Raw genomic sequence first — 20,927 nt, 5'->3', positions numbered from 1 at the left:
AGCCTATTTAGATTGAAGGATGAAGACATTTAGTAATTTTTGTGTGGTATTGTAAATTTGACTTATTTTTCTCTATATGGGTAAAAATTTCAACCAGGTATAATTTAATTCGCCATGAGAAAATATTACATTTTATAACGTCGTATTCAGTATCAATATATTGTTGATAAACGTTAAAAAATTCATTCAATTCGGTTCACTGGTTTCGGAGATATGACAGTTCAAAAATTGGAAGTCTAAAAAATAATGTTTTACGAGAACAGTTCTAGCTTCGCGAAAGATTGACCAATCGAGCCCAAATTTGAACCAATGATGCACATGTTATAGGTTGACAAACAGTCAAAATTTGAGATTTTTTGATGCACTCTATGAAAAGTTACAGCATTTTGATTTTTTTGGTGGGAGAAAAAAAGTAGCATATCCCAAACATTTTGGCCATCCCCTGTATATGAATGAATGTACAATACATTCTACCTGATTTTGACCCATTATCTTTTGGGTCCCTTTCTTGTTATCTCTACATTGTTATCGCCGCCACTATCGGTGCGTCATTATTTTTGTTACAATTTATGGGTCTCTTTCTTCGTCCTTCGTAGAAGATTAGTTTATGACGTAATTGTCTTGGGTAGCAGAAAATTATCAACTATGCGCATATTGCAACTAACAATATGTCATGCGGTGCGCTGTATAACTAAACGAAAATGACAACTTGAGTTTGAAATGCAAATTGGTTGATTCGCGTTCGTTACAGAATGTGTTTTCACTGTTGTAGCTCTCCGTATAGATGAACTTTCGTTTAGACTGTCACGCCCTTTCAGCAAGTTGATGCGGTTGCTCTCGACGATTTAGGTTTCTTACGATTAAATTCTAGCTGCTTCTATTTAGTAGGCCTAATCAACCAGAATTAAAACAAAAACTGCAATCTATCTTTTGTTAACTTGTATTGTTGAAAAGTAAAGCCAGTTACTATTCTCCTCTTTGGAGCCACCATACGTTTTGGACTCTTATGACGGATGTCTGTGCCAAATTTGTTCTTTAGTCACTCCATCCACTCATACGGGAGGCTATTCTTAAGTGAATCACGAATACCAACAAATCTTTCAGTTGTGAGTTTGTGTAGGAAAGCAAGAGTCCATGGGCAGCTGATCAAAACTCGCAAACATCTCATCCATAATGGTTCGGACGTTATGCGGAGGCTTTGTCAGTTGACTGACAAATCGGAACAGATTCTTGCAGCGAATCGTATCCTCTTTTGATGAAGCCTCGCCGTTTCTCCCTGATACTTTGGCCGTGTTCTATAGGAACCATCAAAATAAGGCAGGTCTACGAGAGCCTGGCTAGTTACTATTTTATTTGGATGTGAGAATGCGTTTGAATTATTGCAATCTTTGACCGAAAGTGTTGTTTCATAAATTCACACATCCCGTCGTCTTGGTGTATCATCATGGCATAGATATTCGTTGTCTATTTGCGAAGCAACATTATCCAGCCGAGCTTCGTTCTAAGAGCTGTTGGCTCATGTTCCCTACCCATTACCGTTTGTAGATGGCTGTGTTTGATTCCGATCACAATTGTTGACCTTGCTGTTGCATAGTTTTTGATTGGTAAATCCTTTAAGTAAGGCTATTATTTCACCATTGTTTCGAAGTCCAGCGGGCATGGGTAATTGTAAATTTTTGATCGTTCTTACACCCTTCAATGAAAACCGTTTTTGATTAATACCATTGATTTCAAGCTGAACGATTTTAGTATTTGTTGCCTTGGTGTGGTGAACGAACCGCGGCGGTCCCGGGCTGGTCGGGCACCAGCCCGGATGGCTGTGATATTTACAATCACATTACCAGTCTCCTCGGATGTTCTTGTGTTAATAATCTATATTTCTTTATTTTGAATCTATACATATATATACTAATTCTAATGAGGTGAAGGTCTATGAAAAGAGAATGTAAATAGAACTGGTTGACTCATGTCGACCAGATAATGAAAAGCAAACCTGATCGTTATCTGCAATAACCATTCAGTTTGTCCAGTATTATCTCCCTTTTCAATGACCTTCTTCAAAATGTTGGTGCCTAAGGGGAAATGCATGTGATGAGTTACACCACATTGGATATATATTGAATCCTAAGTAACTTCAATGTTTCCGGCCTTCCTTCGAGACCTAAATCGTTTGCAGTATCTTCGTCGAGCAGTGTAAGTGATGATCCTGCGTCCAATAACGCGTATGTTTTTATAATGTTATCTCCATTTCTTAATGTAACCGGCAGTATTTGGAAATATTATGCCGTTTTCAAATCATGGTAATGATTGATTGATTTCACATTTTGCGATTGTTCTTTAGCGTTTGTTCGATGTTGTGGATTTCAGATGCGACAAACGATTGTGCGTTGCTTTACAGTTTCTAAGTTCGCATGGTCGCGATGTTGGACAGTTTGATGATATGTGGTTTAGTCTCAGACATGACCAACATAGCGTGTTATCGTCGTTGATACCTGAAACGCCCGATATACCTTTGCGTGGGAAGATAACCACTTTGAAAAGTCTTTTACAGATGGTACAGTTCTTTGTTTCTTTGTAGCGCTTCTGTCCATTGAACCTGAAGATTGAAGGGTAGCTGGCTGACAGTTTCATCAAATAACCTGAAACCCGTTAGGTATTCTTGTCTCTCCATGACACTTATGTGTGCCACTAGAGAATCCAGTGCATCGGAAAGTTCAACGACTGAATCTGACGAACCGCCTTGTATTTTGGTCAATTTTTTCAGGTATTCCTCGTACACCTGGGCTGATCGGCCAAAAATTTCTTTCAGACGTTCCATTATTTTGGGAACGTTGTTTGACTCAAACAGAACATGACTTACGGCTTTCAAAGCATTTCGTTCTAATGCTTGCTGCAAACGATTTAAACTGTCTAAATTGCTGAATTAGCCTTCAACCGTAGGGGTTTGAAATGTTTTCTTAAATCTTGGCCATTCTTTGGCCGCTCCACTAAAACGTGGCAAACTTATCATGGTTTGCCTTTTCAATAAGATACTTATTTGGTCCTGATCCGGTTCATTTTTTATGTTCAGTCGAGCAATCAATTGCTCAAACTGTTCCATAGTAACGGGATTTGTCAGCTAATTCAGCTTCTGGGATAACCTTTGTTTTTCCAATTCTTGTTCCGTGCATTTCGGGCAAATCCATCGTTGTTTCTTGCTCGGAAGTTGCTCGAGGCTGACGCATTGTTGGTGGAACCAACGATCGCAATCGTCACATTGAATCAGGTTATCCTCCTTGGTACACAATCGGCAATGGCCGCTTGTATTTTTCACCAATTGGATGGACATTTTGACGAATTAACTTCCTTTCCTCCTTGGGGTATGATCTGTGACTGATGATCGTGATTTTAGCTCTAACTTCTTATTCAACTGTTGTGGATATTTTCCTCTCTGGAGCCACCAAAATTATTATATTTTTAACTAAAGGTTTCTTCTAATTGAAGAAACAGTGAATAGTTCCTTTTCAGTGTGAATGGCTTTTTCACTATCTCGTAGCAACAATTTTGAAGAGCGTGAGTTCGGATGAATGAACTTAACGACAGTTCAATCGGTTGTGAGCTTTCAATGTATTTCAGATTTCCTATTTGTAGTCTACTTACATCTAAGAGGTATACAAAAAATACGTTTGGGTAGCTAAAACAAGATCACGAAACGCCTTATCCTTCTTTTCACGTTCGGGAAGTAATATCTCCCAACAATCGCGTCGTAGTTTTCTCTAATTGCTTTGTGAGCGAGCTCGTATATTTGTTCGATTATAATATACTGTTCTTCTTCAGAGGTTACGTCTGCGATTTGTTTTTGGGATATAACCACTCCAAAGTTTTAAGTCTACTGAAATAATTGCGGTACACAATCTGACGAGACTGTATAACGCTTCCTGGGTCGTACATTACGACCGATTCTTCTTGGCGCGTGCACTCCGAAGTTCACTCTAGTGATGACTCGTCGAAATACCCTAGGAAAAATTTCTTTGAAGTAGTCCTTGTCTTCGTTTCCAATCTGTAGAATAATTTGCAAGAAGTTTAATGGTTGCTCATTACATTTCATTAAATCCGCAATATCTGAATCTACAGAATGCACTGATGAAAAGTCCTATGAGTGCTCCATTTGATTATCTGATATGTCTTCGTTTATTTGGAGCTCCAAACTTTCAAGAAGTATCCTGGAAAGTGCTTTGGCAACAACGTTGTGTTAGTAAAATTGAACTCAGATAACCGAAGTCTCCACTACACCAATTTTGAATTTGGAGTCATCAATGTGTATGTAAGTTGTTGATGGTCTATGTACAAGGTGAATTTCTATCCGGATATATCAGGCCGCCTAAAATGCCTGGTAGCCCAATTTATTGCCAAGAGCTCCTTTTCTATGGCTGAGTAATTTTCCTCAGACTTACTCAGAGTGCGGGAGTCATACGCAACTTGGTCTGTCTTTTCCTACAGTATATTTTGCGATAATATACCTATACCTAAAGCATTTCTGACAACATTTCAAGTTTCGTAATGTGAGGCAGTATTATAGGTGATACAGTTTATGTGCATTTTTACACAGTGGGCATGAACTTCGAGATGTTTGATGGATGTTTATTGTCGATCCTCTGTCGTTTGATGTTGTGACAGATTACGAGCATACGAAAATGTTTACTCCTGAGATTGAGCCAAACACTCAAATCAGAAAGTGAGGGTTATGCTGTTTGTATTTCTTAATAGCTCATCTGCCCATTGTAGCTGTATAGGGGCATCTGGGGTAATACGCACTGTCGAGGCAAAACGCACCCCCTTTGTTTTTCAGGGATTATCGGTTTTAGAGCTCTGAAACCTTATCAGTTTAATAGAACGTCTTAATAAATGAGCATCTGGAAAATTTTAAATATCTGCGTTACGTAATTAGTGAGAAAAATGAATAAAATTAGAATGAAAGTATATGCAATGAATGCATGCATTAAACCAATAAATTATTGCCTTTTTATGTGCATTTGGACGCATCTTCCTTAAGTGGTGCGTATTACCCCAGAATCCCCTACTGTGCGGTAGCTTGTCGACGATATCTTGGATTAGACGGTGATCTTGAAGTAGTGTCGTCTTCTTCAGTGCTCTCATGCTGTTAACAAGATTTTTCTGTGCTTCCGATATCTAGAGCACTGAATTCTTGCCCTGTTTTGCTGTTAACCCAACACAACAGATATGGAACCATGCCATGCTCTCGTCACATGCAACCATATCATCCTTTAAATCTGGTCCAATGAATAGACGGCAATAGCCCTTGGTGTTAATTACAAACTTCACAGAAGACATGATCCTCTTCCAATTAGTTAACTACCGGTGACTTTATGTGAGTTTTTTTGTGTTCCTCTTTGGAGTCACCAAACTGTTGTCACTCTTTCGAATTTGTTGATCAAATATAACAGTGAACAACGAGCCTCGGGCTCGTAATCACAAACATGGATTCTATGCCTGATGAAGAATGTTACGCTGCTCTATTAACTAACATTCGGATTTCAAATGTGAAGAGAAAAGACTTTTCTTCAACTCGTCAACTCAACAATTTACTTTATTTCTAAAACTACTAAATGCGTTGATATCTTTGTTCCACTTTTTTTTAATAATGCATTTGTAAGTATGATGTTCGTTCTTGCAAATGCTGCAATGTGTTTTAGGCGAATTGTTGTGAACATTGATCCTAGTCCTTCGTTTTGCGTCCAAATCCTAACACGGAATGTATTTTCACTGTAGCTTTCCGTAAAAAAAAATGAAGTTTTGTTTCGACTGTCACACCCTTTCAGTAAATTGATGTGGTTGCTCTCGACGATTTAGGTTTCTTATGATTGTTTCAACACAGATTTCACAAACTGGAATCTATCTATTATGAGGTAACTGGTATTGTAGAAAAGTAAAACCATCAGTTTTGCTCCTCTCTGGAGCCACCAAATGTTTTGGACTCTAATGGCTGTATTATTCTGTAAGTTCGCCTGTTTTTTAGTTCTTTCGAATAATACGTAAGGCTATTACTTCCTTGTGCAGTGGCGCTCGATGATTTTTCTGTTTCTGTTTCTTATGCTGGTGGAGGTATCCGAAATAATCGATTGATTTCTGGAGCACGGACGCCTTGCTAAACTTGTATCCGGAGGCGAAGTCGGTTTGTTGACAAGTCGGAATCAACTCCTGTAACGAGTAGTTTTCTCTCTTAAGGCGAAACTGGATTTATTTCCTCATTTTTTGGTTTTTGATTTTTTTTATAAATTAACGAAGCAATATTTTCAAAATCGGTTTTCGTGCACATGTAGAGTATGGATCAGGGTATCTGCTGATTTTTTTTCGTGGTGGAAAATGTTTTTCGTTTTTGCAAAAACCATTTTTGAACAAAATTTCACAAAAAAATGGTTTCTGCTAAAATGGAAAACATTTTCCACCTCAAAAAAAAATCAGAAGATACCTTGACGCATACTCTACATGTGTACGAAAACCGATTTTGAAAATATTGCATCGTTAATTTATAAAAAAAATCAAAAACCAAAAAATGAGGAAATGGATCCAGTTTCGCCTTAAGAGAGAAAACTACTCGTTACAGGAGTTGATTCCGAAATGCTTCCAGTTTCACCTTAATGGCGCTACGACATATTTGCTCATTCTGCGTATGAGCTTCACAGGTACGTTCCTTGTGACTCATTGAACTATCCTTGCAAGTAACCTTGTTGTTATCATCGGAATTCTCTTCGTCCTCTCTGAAGGAAATCCTTAACGGTGATACTCAAGTAACCTACTCGTCATTGAATCAATTTTTGTTCACGAGTTATATTCCATAATATTCTACTACTAAGTATTGCACTCTAAGCAAATTTAATCACACCGCTCTCTGAGCACTCTTACTGTTGTCCATGTCGTCGGCTTAGCAGGTTATGCTGTGTGATGGGTCGCCTTATACTAATCGCGTTCTTCTCGTTCCATGTAGAGTCTTCGTTATCGAGTACGATTGTTGATCGAGAACGCAAATCCTTTTCCAGTCCTTTATGATGGACTTTTTATAACATTATTTGACATAACACCTAAGGAAATGCTTTCTGGACTCTTCAAACTTCCCAAATGTCTCTTTCATTTGTTTGTTCTCGTTGCTAGTAGGTAAAATCTTTGACTTGGAATATTGATCAGTATCTTACCAGCCGTAGTACAGGATATCACACAAAAAAAAACATTTTAAATAAATAAAGCACAGTCATTCGTCAAACACTAAATCCATATTTTTTCCATTTCTTCTATCGCCCTCCCTTCTCGCAGATCCAAAGTGAATCCCGGTTCGGCCCGATTTTTCTCATTCCAACAGCGCTTCCAAAACAAGAGCCCTTTCTTCTCCTGGTGTTAGAGAGCATAAAATTCCCTCACGAAACCTCAAACATGAAACCGTTTCGAAAACGAAGAAAACACGGAAAAACACCGAAATGAAGTAAGTTTCAAACTGAACTAACAGCAAAGGAAATACATCGTAATATAACGCAATGTGACTAACTGGGAACGGCGCTGTTTAGGGGAGGGAAACAAATGTTCTGGGAACACTTATCGTTTGTATGTAATCGAGGTAATGAAATGGATCCGTTATAAACTATATATATATAATGCATAGTAAAACAAACTGTATGTATTCAAATTACGAGCAAAATAAAGTTATGCATAGTATAAAAACATGCTACTGAAAGTGAATCATTAGAATGTCTTGTGAAATTCTCTTCTTTTATGTATATTTATTGGATATTGTCAAGCAACAGTCTGGATTATTTATTCCTATATTTTTACCAGTTGTAATCTTGTGTATATAAGTGGTCAATACGAAAGATAATTTCCAAAATTTAAGAGACTTTTGTTCAGTTATTTCTAGTGTACCAAAAATAGTTCCAAGATCCTGTTGTTTCATGATGGTGAAACCTAAGTCAAACATTTCAGTGTGACACTTGAAGGTAGCGACGAGTCTATAAATGAAATCAAACATCACTAGTCTTATTTATTAAAAAACAATTACTACTAAACAACAAACAGTAAATACATAAGCCTAAGTTTGGAATTCAAATTCGACATACGAAAAAAAAACCTTTGTACAATAGATGAAAAATTAGGGAAGAAAATACGCAAAACCGTTTGGTCCAAAAGTTGTTGAAATTTTCGACAAATTCGCAAATCAGTAAATCATAAACCCATGAAAAATCAGAACCAGAATAGTAAAGGATGATAATAGGCTAGAGACATTTCGGTAGCTAGGTAGAACACAACTAGACAATTAACTTCACCAATTACCACGCGAAATGAAAGATTTGCGATCAAACAGTGTAGTAGTGGAAGGAGAATCAAGCGCGACCGTTTCAATTAGATCAATAGCAAAGGATTTAGTTCTCATTCCTATTTACGGACATCACATCTACTACAGACAACAGGTCCACATTAAAACACGCGAAAGCAGAAAGTCCTCAATAGGTCAACTATGTTTTACAATCAATCAGTTACACACTAGACCCGAAAAAGGAAATCAATAATAATCATCAAATACAGTAAGAACGTGGCACGAGTTCAGAATTTTGATGACATCCTTGAAAACAAAAATCTCTGCGACTTGTTTGCGAATAATTGACCCATATTTGAACAAACTTTCTTGTGGGATTTATTATCTCCCTACTGTTGAATACTCGTAAAAAAAGCAATGAGCAGGACAAACTTTCTCAACAGTTAATTATTTACGGTCACGTTAGTCGGCTCGTATCATAAGGGAAAAGTTTGTCTGCCGTTATGCTGACATGCTTTTGTTTTTATGAAAACTCGTACAGTTACAAAACTATCCCCTGACCCTGACGTCAAGTTTTGTCTCCTACATACTGGGTACTTTTATCGAAATAATCGAAATAAAAACTTCGTATCTTTTCTTCTACTTCGTATCTTCTTCCATTCTGGCCTGACGTCTTAAGTAATACGGAGCCTTTTCTGCTTAGTATTCTAAAGGGTGAGTCGTTAATTATTGTGCCACCCTACCTTCAAGTGATTCGCAAATCAGTGCCTAAAAAATTCAGCCCAATGATGTTCAATCAGTGCGAAAACGAACACAAACAAACGAATGCAGTCTCCCACCAACATGACGCCGAGAATGAACATGACAAAGAGAAAGCAAGACAATGAGAGCGACGCCTCGTAGTGTAATCAACTGTAGCTGAAGTTCTGTTTTGATCTTCAGCCCGAGCTCGGTGAATGTGAATATGAATTTTTTAATTTGGAAATGACTTTTTGTGATTTTAGGCTATTTAAGGCACGCAAATGTCGATATGTTGCCCTAATTTTATTTATTATGCTTGCTTCAGGTGAATGGTATCCACCAGCAGCACTTTTTGCCTTTAAATCGTGCTTAAATCAAAAAAATATCAATTGAAGATGAATATGCTGACTTTGAATATCAGTGGGTGGTTTAAATTCAGCAGACAGCGAGGTAATGAATTTTTCATCGCTTGAACTTCAGAGAGTGGCACACGGGTTGTCGGGACGATAATCAAAACAAAAACAAGTCTACGACGCAGTAGCCCCTGGGCGTCGGCAAGGATGACTGTAATTTGACAAATTAAGACACTGTCGCAAATTGTCTACAGTTAACGAAATGAAACCAAATTTTTACTGTAGTTTCGTATATGTATGTATTTCAACTTTTTGGTGTAGGTTCAAATTTAGGATTCGTTTTAGTGAAATTCACGACATTTTCAATTAACGCCCTCCATGTGGACATGTTCAGGCTCCACTTGCAACAAATAATTAAAGCTCTCTGGTTTGTTTATGCGCATCGTGTCTGGTTTTCACCCAGCTCCAAGCTTATGTTTCACTGACAACCGTTCCTGAAACCCATTGACGAACATTAAGATGATCCGATAATGTATAATCATCAATTGTTCCAAGGCGCTATACCATGATTTTAGATTTTAGCATGTGATTGTACAACATCTTTTTTAGAACTGTGAACTAAATTTATTCTATATCGAGCGGAATCTCACTTATCACTGCTCAATTCATTTTATGTAAACAATAGACTCTAAGGAGAACCTGTACAAAATTTGGTTGATTTTGGTGAAGTAGGAAAAAAGTTACGTTAGTTTGAAAATGGCACAATAATTATCGACTCACCCTTTATTAGCACTTTCACATTTATCAACTGCGAGCATTTGTAGCTGTTCATTTCTTCATTAGTATCGTGTAGCAGGCACGAAGATGTTCTATGAATATAGACTATAGAACTTGAATTAGACACCAGCATCTGCTCGATCTTCGAGAGTTGAGAAACGATGCCGTCTGAAATACTTCTCTCCAGATAACCAGATGTCCTTTCTTCCCGGAAAAAGAATTTCGTGGAAAATGTCCTATATGGAAAAGTACAAGCAATTGTAAGATCACTTGGAGCAAGGACAACTTTGTCCCAATCCACCAAAAGTGGAAACGACGAGGCGTGTGTTGATCTGCGGTTCACAGGAGTTTCCTCTAGTAAACCGAGTACCGATAGGCGGTAAGTGCAAGAAAGTGCTTCTTGTTTATGATGAATGTGTAGTGGGACAACGTCAAAGAGAACATCTAACGCTGCCGTGGGAGTTGAAGAAAACGCTCCAGACATCGCCATTAAGCACATCCTTTGGAGATGGCCTAACTTTGATTGGATCGTTCTCATTTCTGCCCTTTTGCCACCACACAAGACATCCATAGGCCAATATTGGCCGAACAACAGTTGTGTAGATCCATTTGATATACTTGGGTTTAAGACCCCAAGTTGTACCAAAGGTTCGCCTGCATTGCCCGAAGGCCATACAAGCTTTCTTGTACTACTCAATGTAAGGTGTCCAGGTAAGCTTGGAATCGAGAATGACTCCAACGTACTTTACCGGGTCAGTCACATCGATTTCAGAATCAAAGAGACGCAAAGGTCGAACGCCATTGCGGTTTCGCCTTTCTGTAAAAATAACAATAGATGTTTTACTCGGATTAACCGAAAGGCCATATTGGCAACACCAACCCTCAACTACCTGAAGGGAATTTTGCATCAGGTCGAAAAGGGTGGTGATACACATACCAACTAACAATGCTAGGTAGTCGTTGGCAAAACCATAAGTAGGAAAACCGCTATTATTGAGTTGACTCAATAGCGTATCTGCTACGATATTCCACAAAAGCAAAGATAAGACTCCCCCTTGGGGGCATCCACACTCAATCCTAATCTCTGCTAGACGCAATGTCGAGAAGAGATATCGGTATTTGAACATTTGATGAATCCAATGGGAAATCATTGGAGATATACCATGGTCCATGACTCCGTGCGGCTTCCAACATGGCATCGAAAGGCACATTGTCAAAGGCACCCTCGATATCTAAGAAAACACCCAAACAAGATTGCTTTTGAGTGAATGCTTTTCGATATCGTAAACAACCTTCTATACAATAGTCACAGTGGACTTACCAGATTGGCAGGCATGTTGGTTCACATGAAGAGGCACGTTGGCCAGATGAACATCCCGGATGTGATAATCCACAATGCTTTCTAAGCATTTCAGAAGAAAAGAGGTCAAACTGATAGGTCTGAAACTCTTTGCTTCTTCATACGACGCACAACCCACTTTCGGAATAAACTTCACAGTAATATCCCTCCAGGATTTGGGAATATACCCTGTAGCAAAACTGCAAACAAGTAGTTTTTTCAAAACATGTTTGAAATAATCAAATCCCTTCTGAAGCAAAATAGGATAAATCCCATCTGCCTCAGGAGATTTGAAAGGAGCAAAGCTATTAAGTGTCCACTCAATCAATTCTATAGTTACAATACTGAAAACGGAAACTGAGTAAGAAAACAAAGGATTTTCTGATTTCTGAGTAAGACCAACTCAGCCTCTGAGTAGAAATATCAAGCCAAACATATCTAAAGGTCCTATCTCTCTTTCAGAGGCTCTCTTTGGTTTCTCTCTCTTCCATTAATATCACAGCTGTTTATTTGAATTATGATTGTCTCCTTGCATAGAACGATGGTCAAAACAATCGTCTTTTGATTTGTACTGCAAAAGTAGTTGAAAAGTGTACCGTTACATTGCAATAATTGAAAGAGAAAGTGAACAAAGAGAGCCTCTCAAATGCAGATAGGATCTATTGAAATGTTTGGCCTGATTCTCTACCCTGCTATCAAATTTTCGTGATTTGTGCCAACGTAAGAACAGTAACGACATTCACAATACGCGCGAAGTGAGACGAAACATAACACTTATAGTTCTTACAATCGTCAAGATATTAAAATTTACCTTTCGTCGACCGGTTTCGGGCGCGATGTCGCCCATCAACAGGACAATGTCCGACTGATTGCCTTCAGTTTTCGTACGATGTTCGTACACGTCCGAAGAGAAGAGATGCTACTGGGGAGTCGTGTCTACCAGACTAAAAAGACACGACGCAATGGGCGGGTCGTCTTCATTCATCAACGGCCTTCGTGTGTTGCTGATGAACATTGACTCCCAAGCGTTTAAGTGTAACGTTTTTCTTACGCTTTTGACGAGTTTGGCATTATTCCAATCAATTTCATGTTGGGAGTCTACTGTATGCGCTGCCACGCTGGATTCGGTTGCTTTGGAAGACTGGACAGCATTTTTGTGCTCTTTTAAACGGACCTTTACTTTCCGGCGGGTTTGGCCAATGTAAACTGCCGGGCAGTCCTTACATGGTATCTCGTATATTCCGGATTGTTCATCCGGCGGTACCTTGTCCTTAAGGTTGCATAAAAGGTCACGTAGGGTCTTGTCGCTCTTATGCACAACGTGTAGGTTTTGTCGGCGAAGGGCTGTTTTTATTTGATTGGTTATCCTGGGGTAAAACGGCAAGCTAATTCTTCTGGTTTCTTCTGGGTTCTGTTGAAGGGTGGTAATGTTCCTGCGGTGGTTTTTCCGTTTGTGCTTCTTCAAAATTTTGTTCACAAAAGGTCTGTCGTATCCGTTCACCTCAGCTGCTGTATACACACGACTTTTTTCTTCTTCAAACTCGTCGCGCTCCATGGGTATATTGTACAGCCGGTGTGCCATGGAGTGAAAAGCAGCTTGCTTCTGAGCTCCAAAGTGATTGGAGTCAGATGTGATATACCTATCCGTTGATGTGGGTTTGCGGTATATACCGAACTTCAACGTGTCGTCTTCCTTTCTGGTGATCAATAAATCGAGAAACGGTAGGCTCCCTTCCACTTCTCTCTCTACAGTAAAATTGATTGTGTTGTGTTGTGAATTTAGCATCGCCAGAGTCTGCTCGAGGTAACGCTCCTTCACCGGGGCGAAAACATCATCTACATATCGCCACCAGATTCTCGGAAACAGTTTTTTCTTCTGAGCTTCATCCTCGAAGTCGCTCATGAAGAGGTCTGCAAGCAGTGGGGACAACTTGCTACCCATGCTAAGTCCAAACGTCTGTTTATAAAACTTTCCCCTGAAGGTGAAAAAGTTTTGATTCATGCATACCTGAGCTACGGATAGATATGCCTCTATATGGTTGGGTGGAGCACGGCTGCGTTCTAGATGTCGGCGTAGGCTGTGCAGGGCTTCGGTGACGGGTACGCTGGGAAACAATGCGGCGACATCAAACGAAACTAAAATTTCCCCCCTCCGCAATTTGAAACCCTCCAATCTCTTCACCAAATCGATCGAGTTTTTCACACTTTTCCCATGCCTAACAGGGTACTTCTTCATCTCATTCACCAGCCAAGCTGCCAGTTTTTCCGTGGGGGTGCGGATGTTGGAGGAAATGGGTCGCATTCCAATGGGATCTTTGTGAATCTTCGGTAGACAGTATAAAGATGCCACCGTTGGATTCGGAACATGAAACTTTCTTTCAAGTTTCTCGTCGCCCATCAGATGAGCCACAGTTTGTCGCGTATGATTTACTTCCTCAATCATTTTGTTGAGAGGATCTTTGGTTTTGCCGTTCTTGAATTTATATTCCTCATACGGACCGGCACTGATCATTGCATGGACTCTCGAATCATAGTCTTCTCGATCCATTACAACCACAGCATTCCCCTTATCTGCTCGGGAATATACCACGTCACGGGCTTTCAGCTGCCGAATTGTGCACCAAGTATCGAAATTTGGGCACTTTCCGTTCTCCCTTTTGCTTGCCGTTCGCAAAAGGCATTGCTTCACGCTGTGACGAGTAGCTGATTTAGCAGTGTGGTTATCGTATTGGATGGCGCTTTCAATGTTATTGACTATATCGGCAAGGGGAGCGCATTGAGGAGAAACAGCGAAATTCAACCCTTTGTTGAGCAGATCCAGCTCTGCTTGTGTAAACACGGTGGACGAGAGATTTACCACAAAATTTTCGATGTTCTGTGGTAATCGTCTCGCTCTCGGTATCTGCGTGCTTTCGAGGGAGCGTAACTTTCGGCGATGTCGTTGTTTGGTATCACGCACTTGTTTTGGTAGATTACGGGTTACACTATACAACGCTTCTTGCCAACACACTTTATTTTCTTCTTCACATCTACGCACGACACACTCGGTTATTGTGTGGAATTCCACTTGCTGTAGCAGTTGCAAATGGAGTGGGTATAACTGCTCTTCCACTTCCGATAATAACCTATGTTTACACCGGATTTCTTCAATTAACCAGATCTGTTTTGCCTTTTCTGTAGCTCTTCCACTTGCTTCACTGTTGGTTGATGGTTTTACTTGGATAAACTTTGGCATAAGGCCTTTTCTTTTGCAACGGGTAAGGAACTGGATATGTAGTTGCAGCATTCTCTTCTTCGCAATCAATCGGCCATAAAGGCGAAAGCACTTGGAGGTTGTAGCCTGCATTTCACTATCAAATTTTCGTGATTTGTGCCAACGTAAGAACAGTAACGACATTCACAATACGCGCGAAGTGAGACGAAACATAACACTTATAGTTCTTACAATCGTCAAGATATTAAAATTTACCTTTCGTCGACCGGTTTCGGGCGCGATGTCGCCCATCAACAGGACAATGTCCGACTGATTGCCTTCAGTTTTCGTACGATGTTCGTACACGTCCGAAGAGAAGAGATGCTACTGGGGAGTCGTGTCTACCAGACTAAAAAGACACGACGCAATGGGCGGGTCGTCTTCATTCATCAACGGCCTTCGTGTGTTGCTGATGAACATTGACTCCCAAGCGTTTAAGTGTAACGTTTTTCTTACGCTTTTGACGAGTTTGGCATTATTCCAATCAATTTCATGTTGGGAGTCTACTGTATGCGCTGCCACGCTGGATTCGGTTGCTTTGGAAGACTGGACAGCATTTTTGTGCTCTTTTAAACGGACCTTTACTTTCCGGCGGGTTTGGCCAATGTAAACTGCCGGGCAGTCCTTACATGGTATCTCGTATATTCCGGATTGTTCATCCGGCGGTACCTTGTCCTTAAGGTTGCATAAAAGGTCACGTAGGGTCTTGTCGCTCTTATGCACAACGTGTAGGTTTTGTCGGCGAAGGGCTGTTTTTATTTGATTGGTTATCCTGGGGTAAAACTGAAGGCAATCAGTCGGACATTGTCCTGTTGATGGGCGACATCGCGCCCGAAACCGGTCGACGAAAGGTAAATTTTAATATCTTGACGATTGTAAGAACTATAAGTGTTATGTTTCGTCTCACTTCGCGCGTATTGTGAATGTCTCTACCCTGCTCTCTAATATTCAATGGGAGTTCACCGGGGTATTGTTCAGAATCCAGAGCTGGAGAAGAAATTTACACTGCAAAAACTTTTCAATGCGATCGATAAATCTAGAGGGCATTCTGTCGGCGTAGATGACATTGGATATCCAATGGTGAAGCGTCTCCCAGTCAACTGTAAAATCAAACTGCTCGTATTCTACAATCAACTATGTAGTACAGGAACTTTTCCTATATCCTGGAGAACGGGAGTGCCTATTCTAAAGACTGGAGAAAAGCACAACTCAACTGAAGTTTTCCGGCCAATCACACTCTTGAGCTGTTTGGGAAACTTTGCGAACGGATGATTAATCTTCGTTCAGTAAGCCATTTGGAGAAGAACTAGATTCTTCATCCGAGTCAACACACATAGAAAAAAGAGTGTAAAATTCTACGACATATGATGAACATAATTGGAGCGTGGGATGTCACAGAATGACGTAAAAGTCATAAAATGTCATGTTAACTTCCATTATATGTCATGTAATTCAGTATGGCTCTGATTGTTTACATGACATATAACACAAATTTACATGATATATCATGTAAACCATCATAATACTAAGTTTACATGACTAAAATGAAGTTTACATGACGTGTAAATCTCATTGTTATAATGGTTTACATGATATATCATGTAAATTTGTGTTATATGTCATGTAAACACACAGAGTCATGTTGAATTACATGACATATAATGGAAGTTTACATGACATTGTATGACTTTTACATGATATGTCATGTAAACTTCTGTGATATCCCACGCTCCAATCATGTGCATCATATGTCACAGAATTTTACACTCTTTTTTCGATCTGTGTATATTATAATTTATTATATACATATAATTATAAGAATTCATATTGTTATTATATAATATTAATTAATTATTAGTACTCTTTATATGATACTAGCTGTCCCGGCAAACGTCGTACTGCCTGCCTACTGTGTTTTTTGACGTGCAGCTCGATAGGGACGTTCCCCGAAAGGTCAATTGTATGGGAGCCCCCCGTTCCAGAGACCGGAGAGATCCCACACCAAGCTAAGAACCTTCCCCGGCCCCGACAGCACCCACATACAAAATTTCACACCGATCGGTCCAGTAGTTTCCGATTCCATAGCGGTCAGACAGACAGACAGACAGACAGACAGACAGACAGACAGAAATCCATTTTTATATATATATATATATATATATATATAGATAGATTTCGGTAACAGAAAGTCCAATCAAAATCTCGGTAAGCCAAATGTCCAATAGAAATAAATTTCAGAAGCGCTCTCCTACAGGATGTTTTGGCTTTCATTTGATGCTAAGAGAGGTATCAGGTATCAGAAGGCCGGCTCCAGAGGCACGTTATCCTCCATTCGGGACATTTGTGCCATCGCCATACATACAAGCCTATTTCATCATTTACCTGAGGGATAATGGGACAAGGGATGGGAATTAGGAAAGGGAAGGTGATGAAATAGGCAGGCTTATTCTGCGCGGCGTGTGAGGTGAGACGAGTGGAATGGGGTGACAAAAGTCGACTCGCCCCATTTGATTTACATTAGTCGTCTCACGTCACGTGAGACGAAACCGTCCGTCTCACCTCACACGCCGCGCAGAGCCTGAGCCTGAGCAAGGGGTGCGAAGAAGAGGGAATGAACGCATAAGCGCAACGAGAGCTCATAGCCCATACCACAGCGGGTTTAATCAGTGCCCTGAAAAGGACACTGTAAAACGCATAAGCGTAAAGAGAGCCTATAGCTCATTGGAGGTAGATTGTGCCCAAGTAACAATTTAAATTCCATTTAGATTTGTTAATTTTTATGGAAGCTTTATCGTAGCATGATTAATTCATGGAACATTTGTGATTGTTTTTATCAAGAGAAAACAATCTTCGTTCGTTTGCGGTTTTTAGGTTTTCTTCAAGTTAATTTTGAAAATTGCGCCTAAAACGACTGGATCTACTAGAGTATTTCATCTTATCATCAGTTTTAAGGCGTATTTGAAGTTATTTTCAACACATAACACCAGAATATTTTGATAAAAGTTTATGCTTCGTTTATTGAAGTGCATTTCATCTGAGTTATCCGTCTTTAAAAACTGCTTGAAACCTTCTATTCTTGAGCTAGAGCCACTACTCTGGAACAAGAACTAAGCGGAATGCGGAAAAAAATGAACTATCTTATCAATTCAAATGATAAATTATGCAACAAATTGGTAGTTAAACCGCGTTCTCATGCAAATATAAACATTTAATCTTTTTGCTCACTGATAATTTATCCATTTTGATGCTCAAAAATAATCATATCGACGAATTGATTATTTTATAGCCAATCAAAAATGTGAGTAGCTTGCTGCTGTCGCCCTACCTCTAGCTAGTTACTCATACAGGCCACAGCTATACGAACCGAAAATGAAATGGGTACTTACTGTGATTCTTCTTATGCTCATGTTAAATAATGTAATTTGAGTAAGTTGCACTTCATTATTGCAAAAATACAGAAAATATCATCGAATTGGCACATCTGACGCGAAATGTACAGAGACAATTTTCTAGCTCCAAAAACGTAAACAAACAACTGTCAAAAGCTGTTACTCTTGAATAAAGCGCACAAGTTTCACATTTAAGACGAACAAATCTACCTTCCCAAGCAACACACATGTTATAATAGAGTTACAACAGCGCAAGTTTTGGTTGTATAGAAGTTTATTTTACGTAATTATAACATTGTGTTGAAATAACGTAAAATAAACTTCTATACAACCAAAACCTGCGCTGTCGTAACTCTTATATAACATGTGTGTTGCTTGGGTTAAGATCACTACTAGTAAAAACAATCTTCAATAAATGCTGTAGCTTTCGTGCAAGGCAACTTAGTTCCATCGTAGCTTTAAAGTGGGTTGGATTAAAGGTAATAACAATTGATGGCGGCTGCACAAGTTATGTTCGCTTGGAACGGCAGCCATGTCTAGAAGGAATTGAAAAAGTGGCGTAGCACTTTGTTTTTATATAAAATTTTTGTCTTCGTATATTTATGAATGATATTATTCTTGAGGTGCTATGTTATTTTCGTATGTTTTAGATGGCATATTAACGAAGAAGTGGGTATGGCACGGAAAATTTTGATTCCCTGTCATCAACGATCTGTCAGGCAATTTAAATGCTTTAGTCATTTCAATTTAAGGAAAATTAATTCGCAGTTCATTTTCATTTCATCTATGAAACAAAACTAGTTCGCATCTGCATAATGCTTAGGTAAAACATTTCATTTATTATGCACTATTAGCACTTTTGGGGAAGACAGCTAAAAGATCAACATGCCTCAAGCTATTTTTGTTAAAGTTTTATGAAGTTCTTATAATCAATCATCAGTGCAAGTACATAAATACAACTAGTTTCAAAGCACTCTTCAAAAGCAGCCTTGGAGATCTCCTGAAGAGTGGGCCAGATTAGTCTTATAGATATTTTATGCCTATCTTATCTCGGATTTGCAGAACAAAGAGCTTTATTGCTAAGTTTTATTATTCTATCTTAGAAATTACTTCAGGATTGCCACAAAAGAATAATTGTTACTTGGGTGACATCATGCGACTTTCAATATGACATTGAGCATCCTCAATATTCAGGAAATCACCCAAGCAAAAACTACGTTTGAGCGAGTGCTTTCTTGAAAAGGCATACACGTTTGTGTAAAAGAGTCACTGTGGACATCCCAAATTGGGAGGCATGTGAGTTCACATGAACAGGCATGTTAGCCAGACGAACATCACAGATGTGATAATCGACAATGCGTTTCAAGCATTTCAGAAAGAACGAGGTACAGTGACCCCACACCGATGAATCACCTTAATTTTGTACACTATTTGTGAATTACCATGTTGATCAAATGAGTGATCCATAAACTGTGGTCATTTTTGCCGATTCATAAATTGTGGGGTCACTGTTACCAGATTAATCTGAAACTCATTCCATCTTTATACAACGCACCCTTTCGGGATAAAACTATGGAGTAATTTCACGCCATGAAAATACCCCATAGAAAACTACAAGAGTTCAAAACATGTTTGAAATACTAAAATCCCTCTAGAGAAAAATAGGACAAAACCCCATTTGCTTCTGGTGATTTGAAATAAGCAGAGCTTTTTAATGCCCACTTAATCGATTCTATAGCTACAATCCTCGGGGTAGAAGCTAAAGATTCGTAGCTATATAAAAGACTGGTTTATCCGAAGATGTTTTGAACTTAAACAGGTCAGAGTTCCATTCAGAAATACCTCTTGCGGTGCGCACAAACCACAGAGAACAAACTTCTTTCAAAGCAATAGCTATGGTATACCACAATGAAGGGCGTTGTAGTAACAAAACCACAATGAAACTCTCTTGGAGTAGCAATGGAAGCGAGTTATCCATAAAATGTGGTCGCAACCAATTATTACAGGTTCCTTAGTTTGTTGCACAGGGACGCCTGAATACGCAAATTTTGCGAAGGAACATGACACATGCCAATCAGTCAACTCATGGCAAAATCTGCTCATGCAGAGTTGGGTTAGGTGCAATTCTATGTTAAGTTATTCATGAACTGCACTACCTAAGTATTCCATCGAACTGAAGCATCTCAAATTAATTTTTGAGCTACTTCAGATGATATAATCATCGTAGCAATACTGCCAAATATCAGCGAAAAGATGCCGAAAACAAGAGCTTGCTCGAAGGCATCCATAAGGAAAGGTTTAAACATACTGTTAACGTTATTCTAAGATATAGCATGCTCGAGGCACGACACTTCATCTATAATGAAAAAAGCAAAACTGGTAACCTGTACAGAAGTTACCCTACGAAAATGAACTTTTTGAAGTAGAACCACTTGGGCTACACACGCTTTTTACGCTGAAAATTGATCTGAGGTTTCCTAGTCGAAGCCACTACTCTAGACAGGATTACACTCTTCACAATCACAGCACGAAAAGGAATCATCAACGGCGAACCAAATCGTGGTCAATTGAAAAACGCCAATGGCGAAAACGCATTCAGCGAACCCATCTAGGTACTAATGTAAGCTAATTAACAACATTTGAATAACCCCGCCCTTATTTAGCCTCAAATTTGAAACTTAAGAAGGGCAACTGATTATCTCGGAGAAACGCAAGGTCCACTGCACCATTGCTCCGGTTAGCGCAGTAAGGGCCTAATACTGGGGAGGACGCCCTA

At 39.3% G+C, this 20,927-nt stretch overlaps 1 protein-coding gene and 1 long non-coding RNA gene across 4 annotated transcripts in view; both read left to right on the top strand.

Annotated features, from left to right (window-relative positions):
* Positions 1 to 8,574, top strand: part of LOC109411686 (phosphatidylinositol 4-kinase type 2-alpha) — an 83,969-nt gene extending 75,395 nt beyond the window's left edge. For all 3 annotated transcript variants that reach the window (XM_029873540.2, XM_062842535.1, XM_029873546.2), the window contains one exon: positions 7,309 to 8,574. In XM_029873540.2, coding sequence (XP_029729400.1) covers positions 7,309 to 7,393 — 85 coding nt within the window. In that variant the 3' untranslated portion in view covers positions 7,394 to 8,574. The remainder of the gene's footprint in view (positions 1 to 7,308) is intronic.
* LOC134291749 (uncharacterized) overlaps positions 1 to 20,927 on the top strand; it is a 401,595-nt gene that overhangs the window by 107,329 nt on the left and 273,339 nt on the right. The window lies entirely within an intron of this gene.

This window comes from Aedes albopictus, chromosome 3 (assembly GCF_035046485.1).
Source record: "Aedes albopictus strain Foshan chromosome 3, AalbF5, whole genome shotgun sequence".
Classification (NCBI taxonomy): Eukaryota; Metazoa; Arthropoda; class Insecta; order Diptera; family Culicidae; genus Aedes; species Aedes albopictus.
The sequence above is the reverse complement of the archived record's forward strand: the minus strand, read 5'-3'. Positions and strand labels throughout refer to the sequence as shown.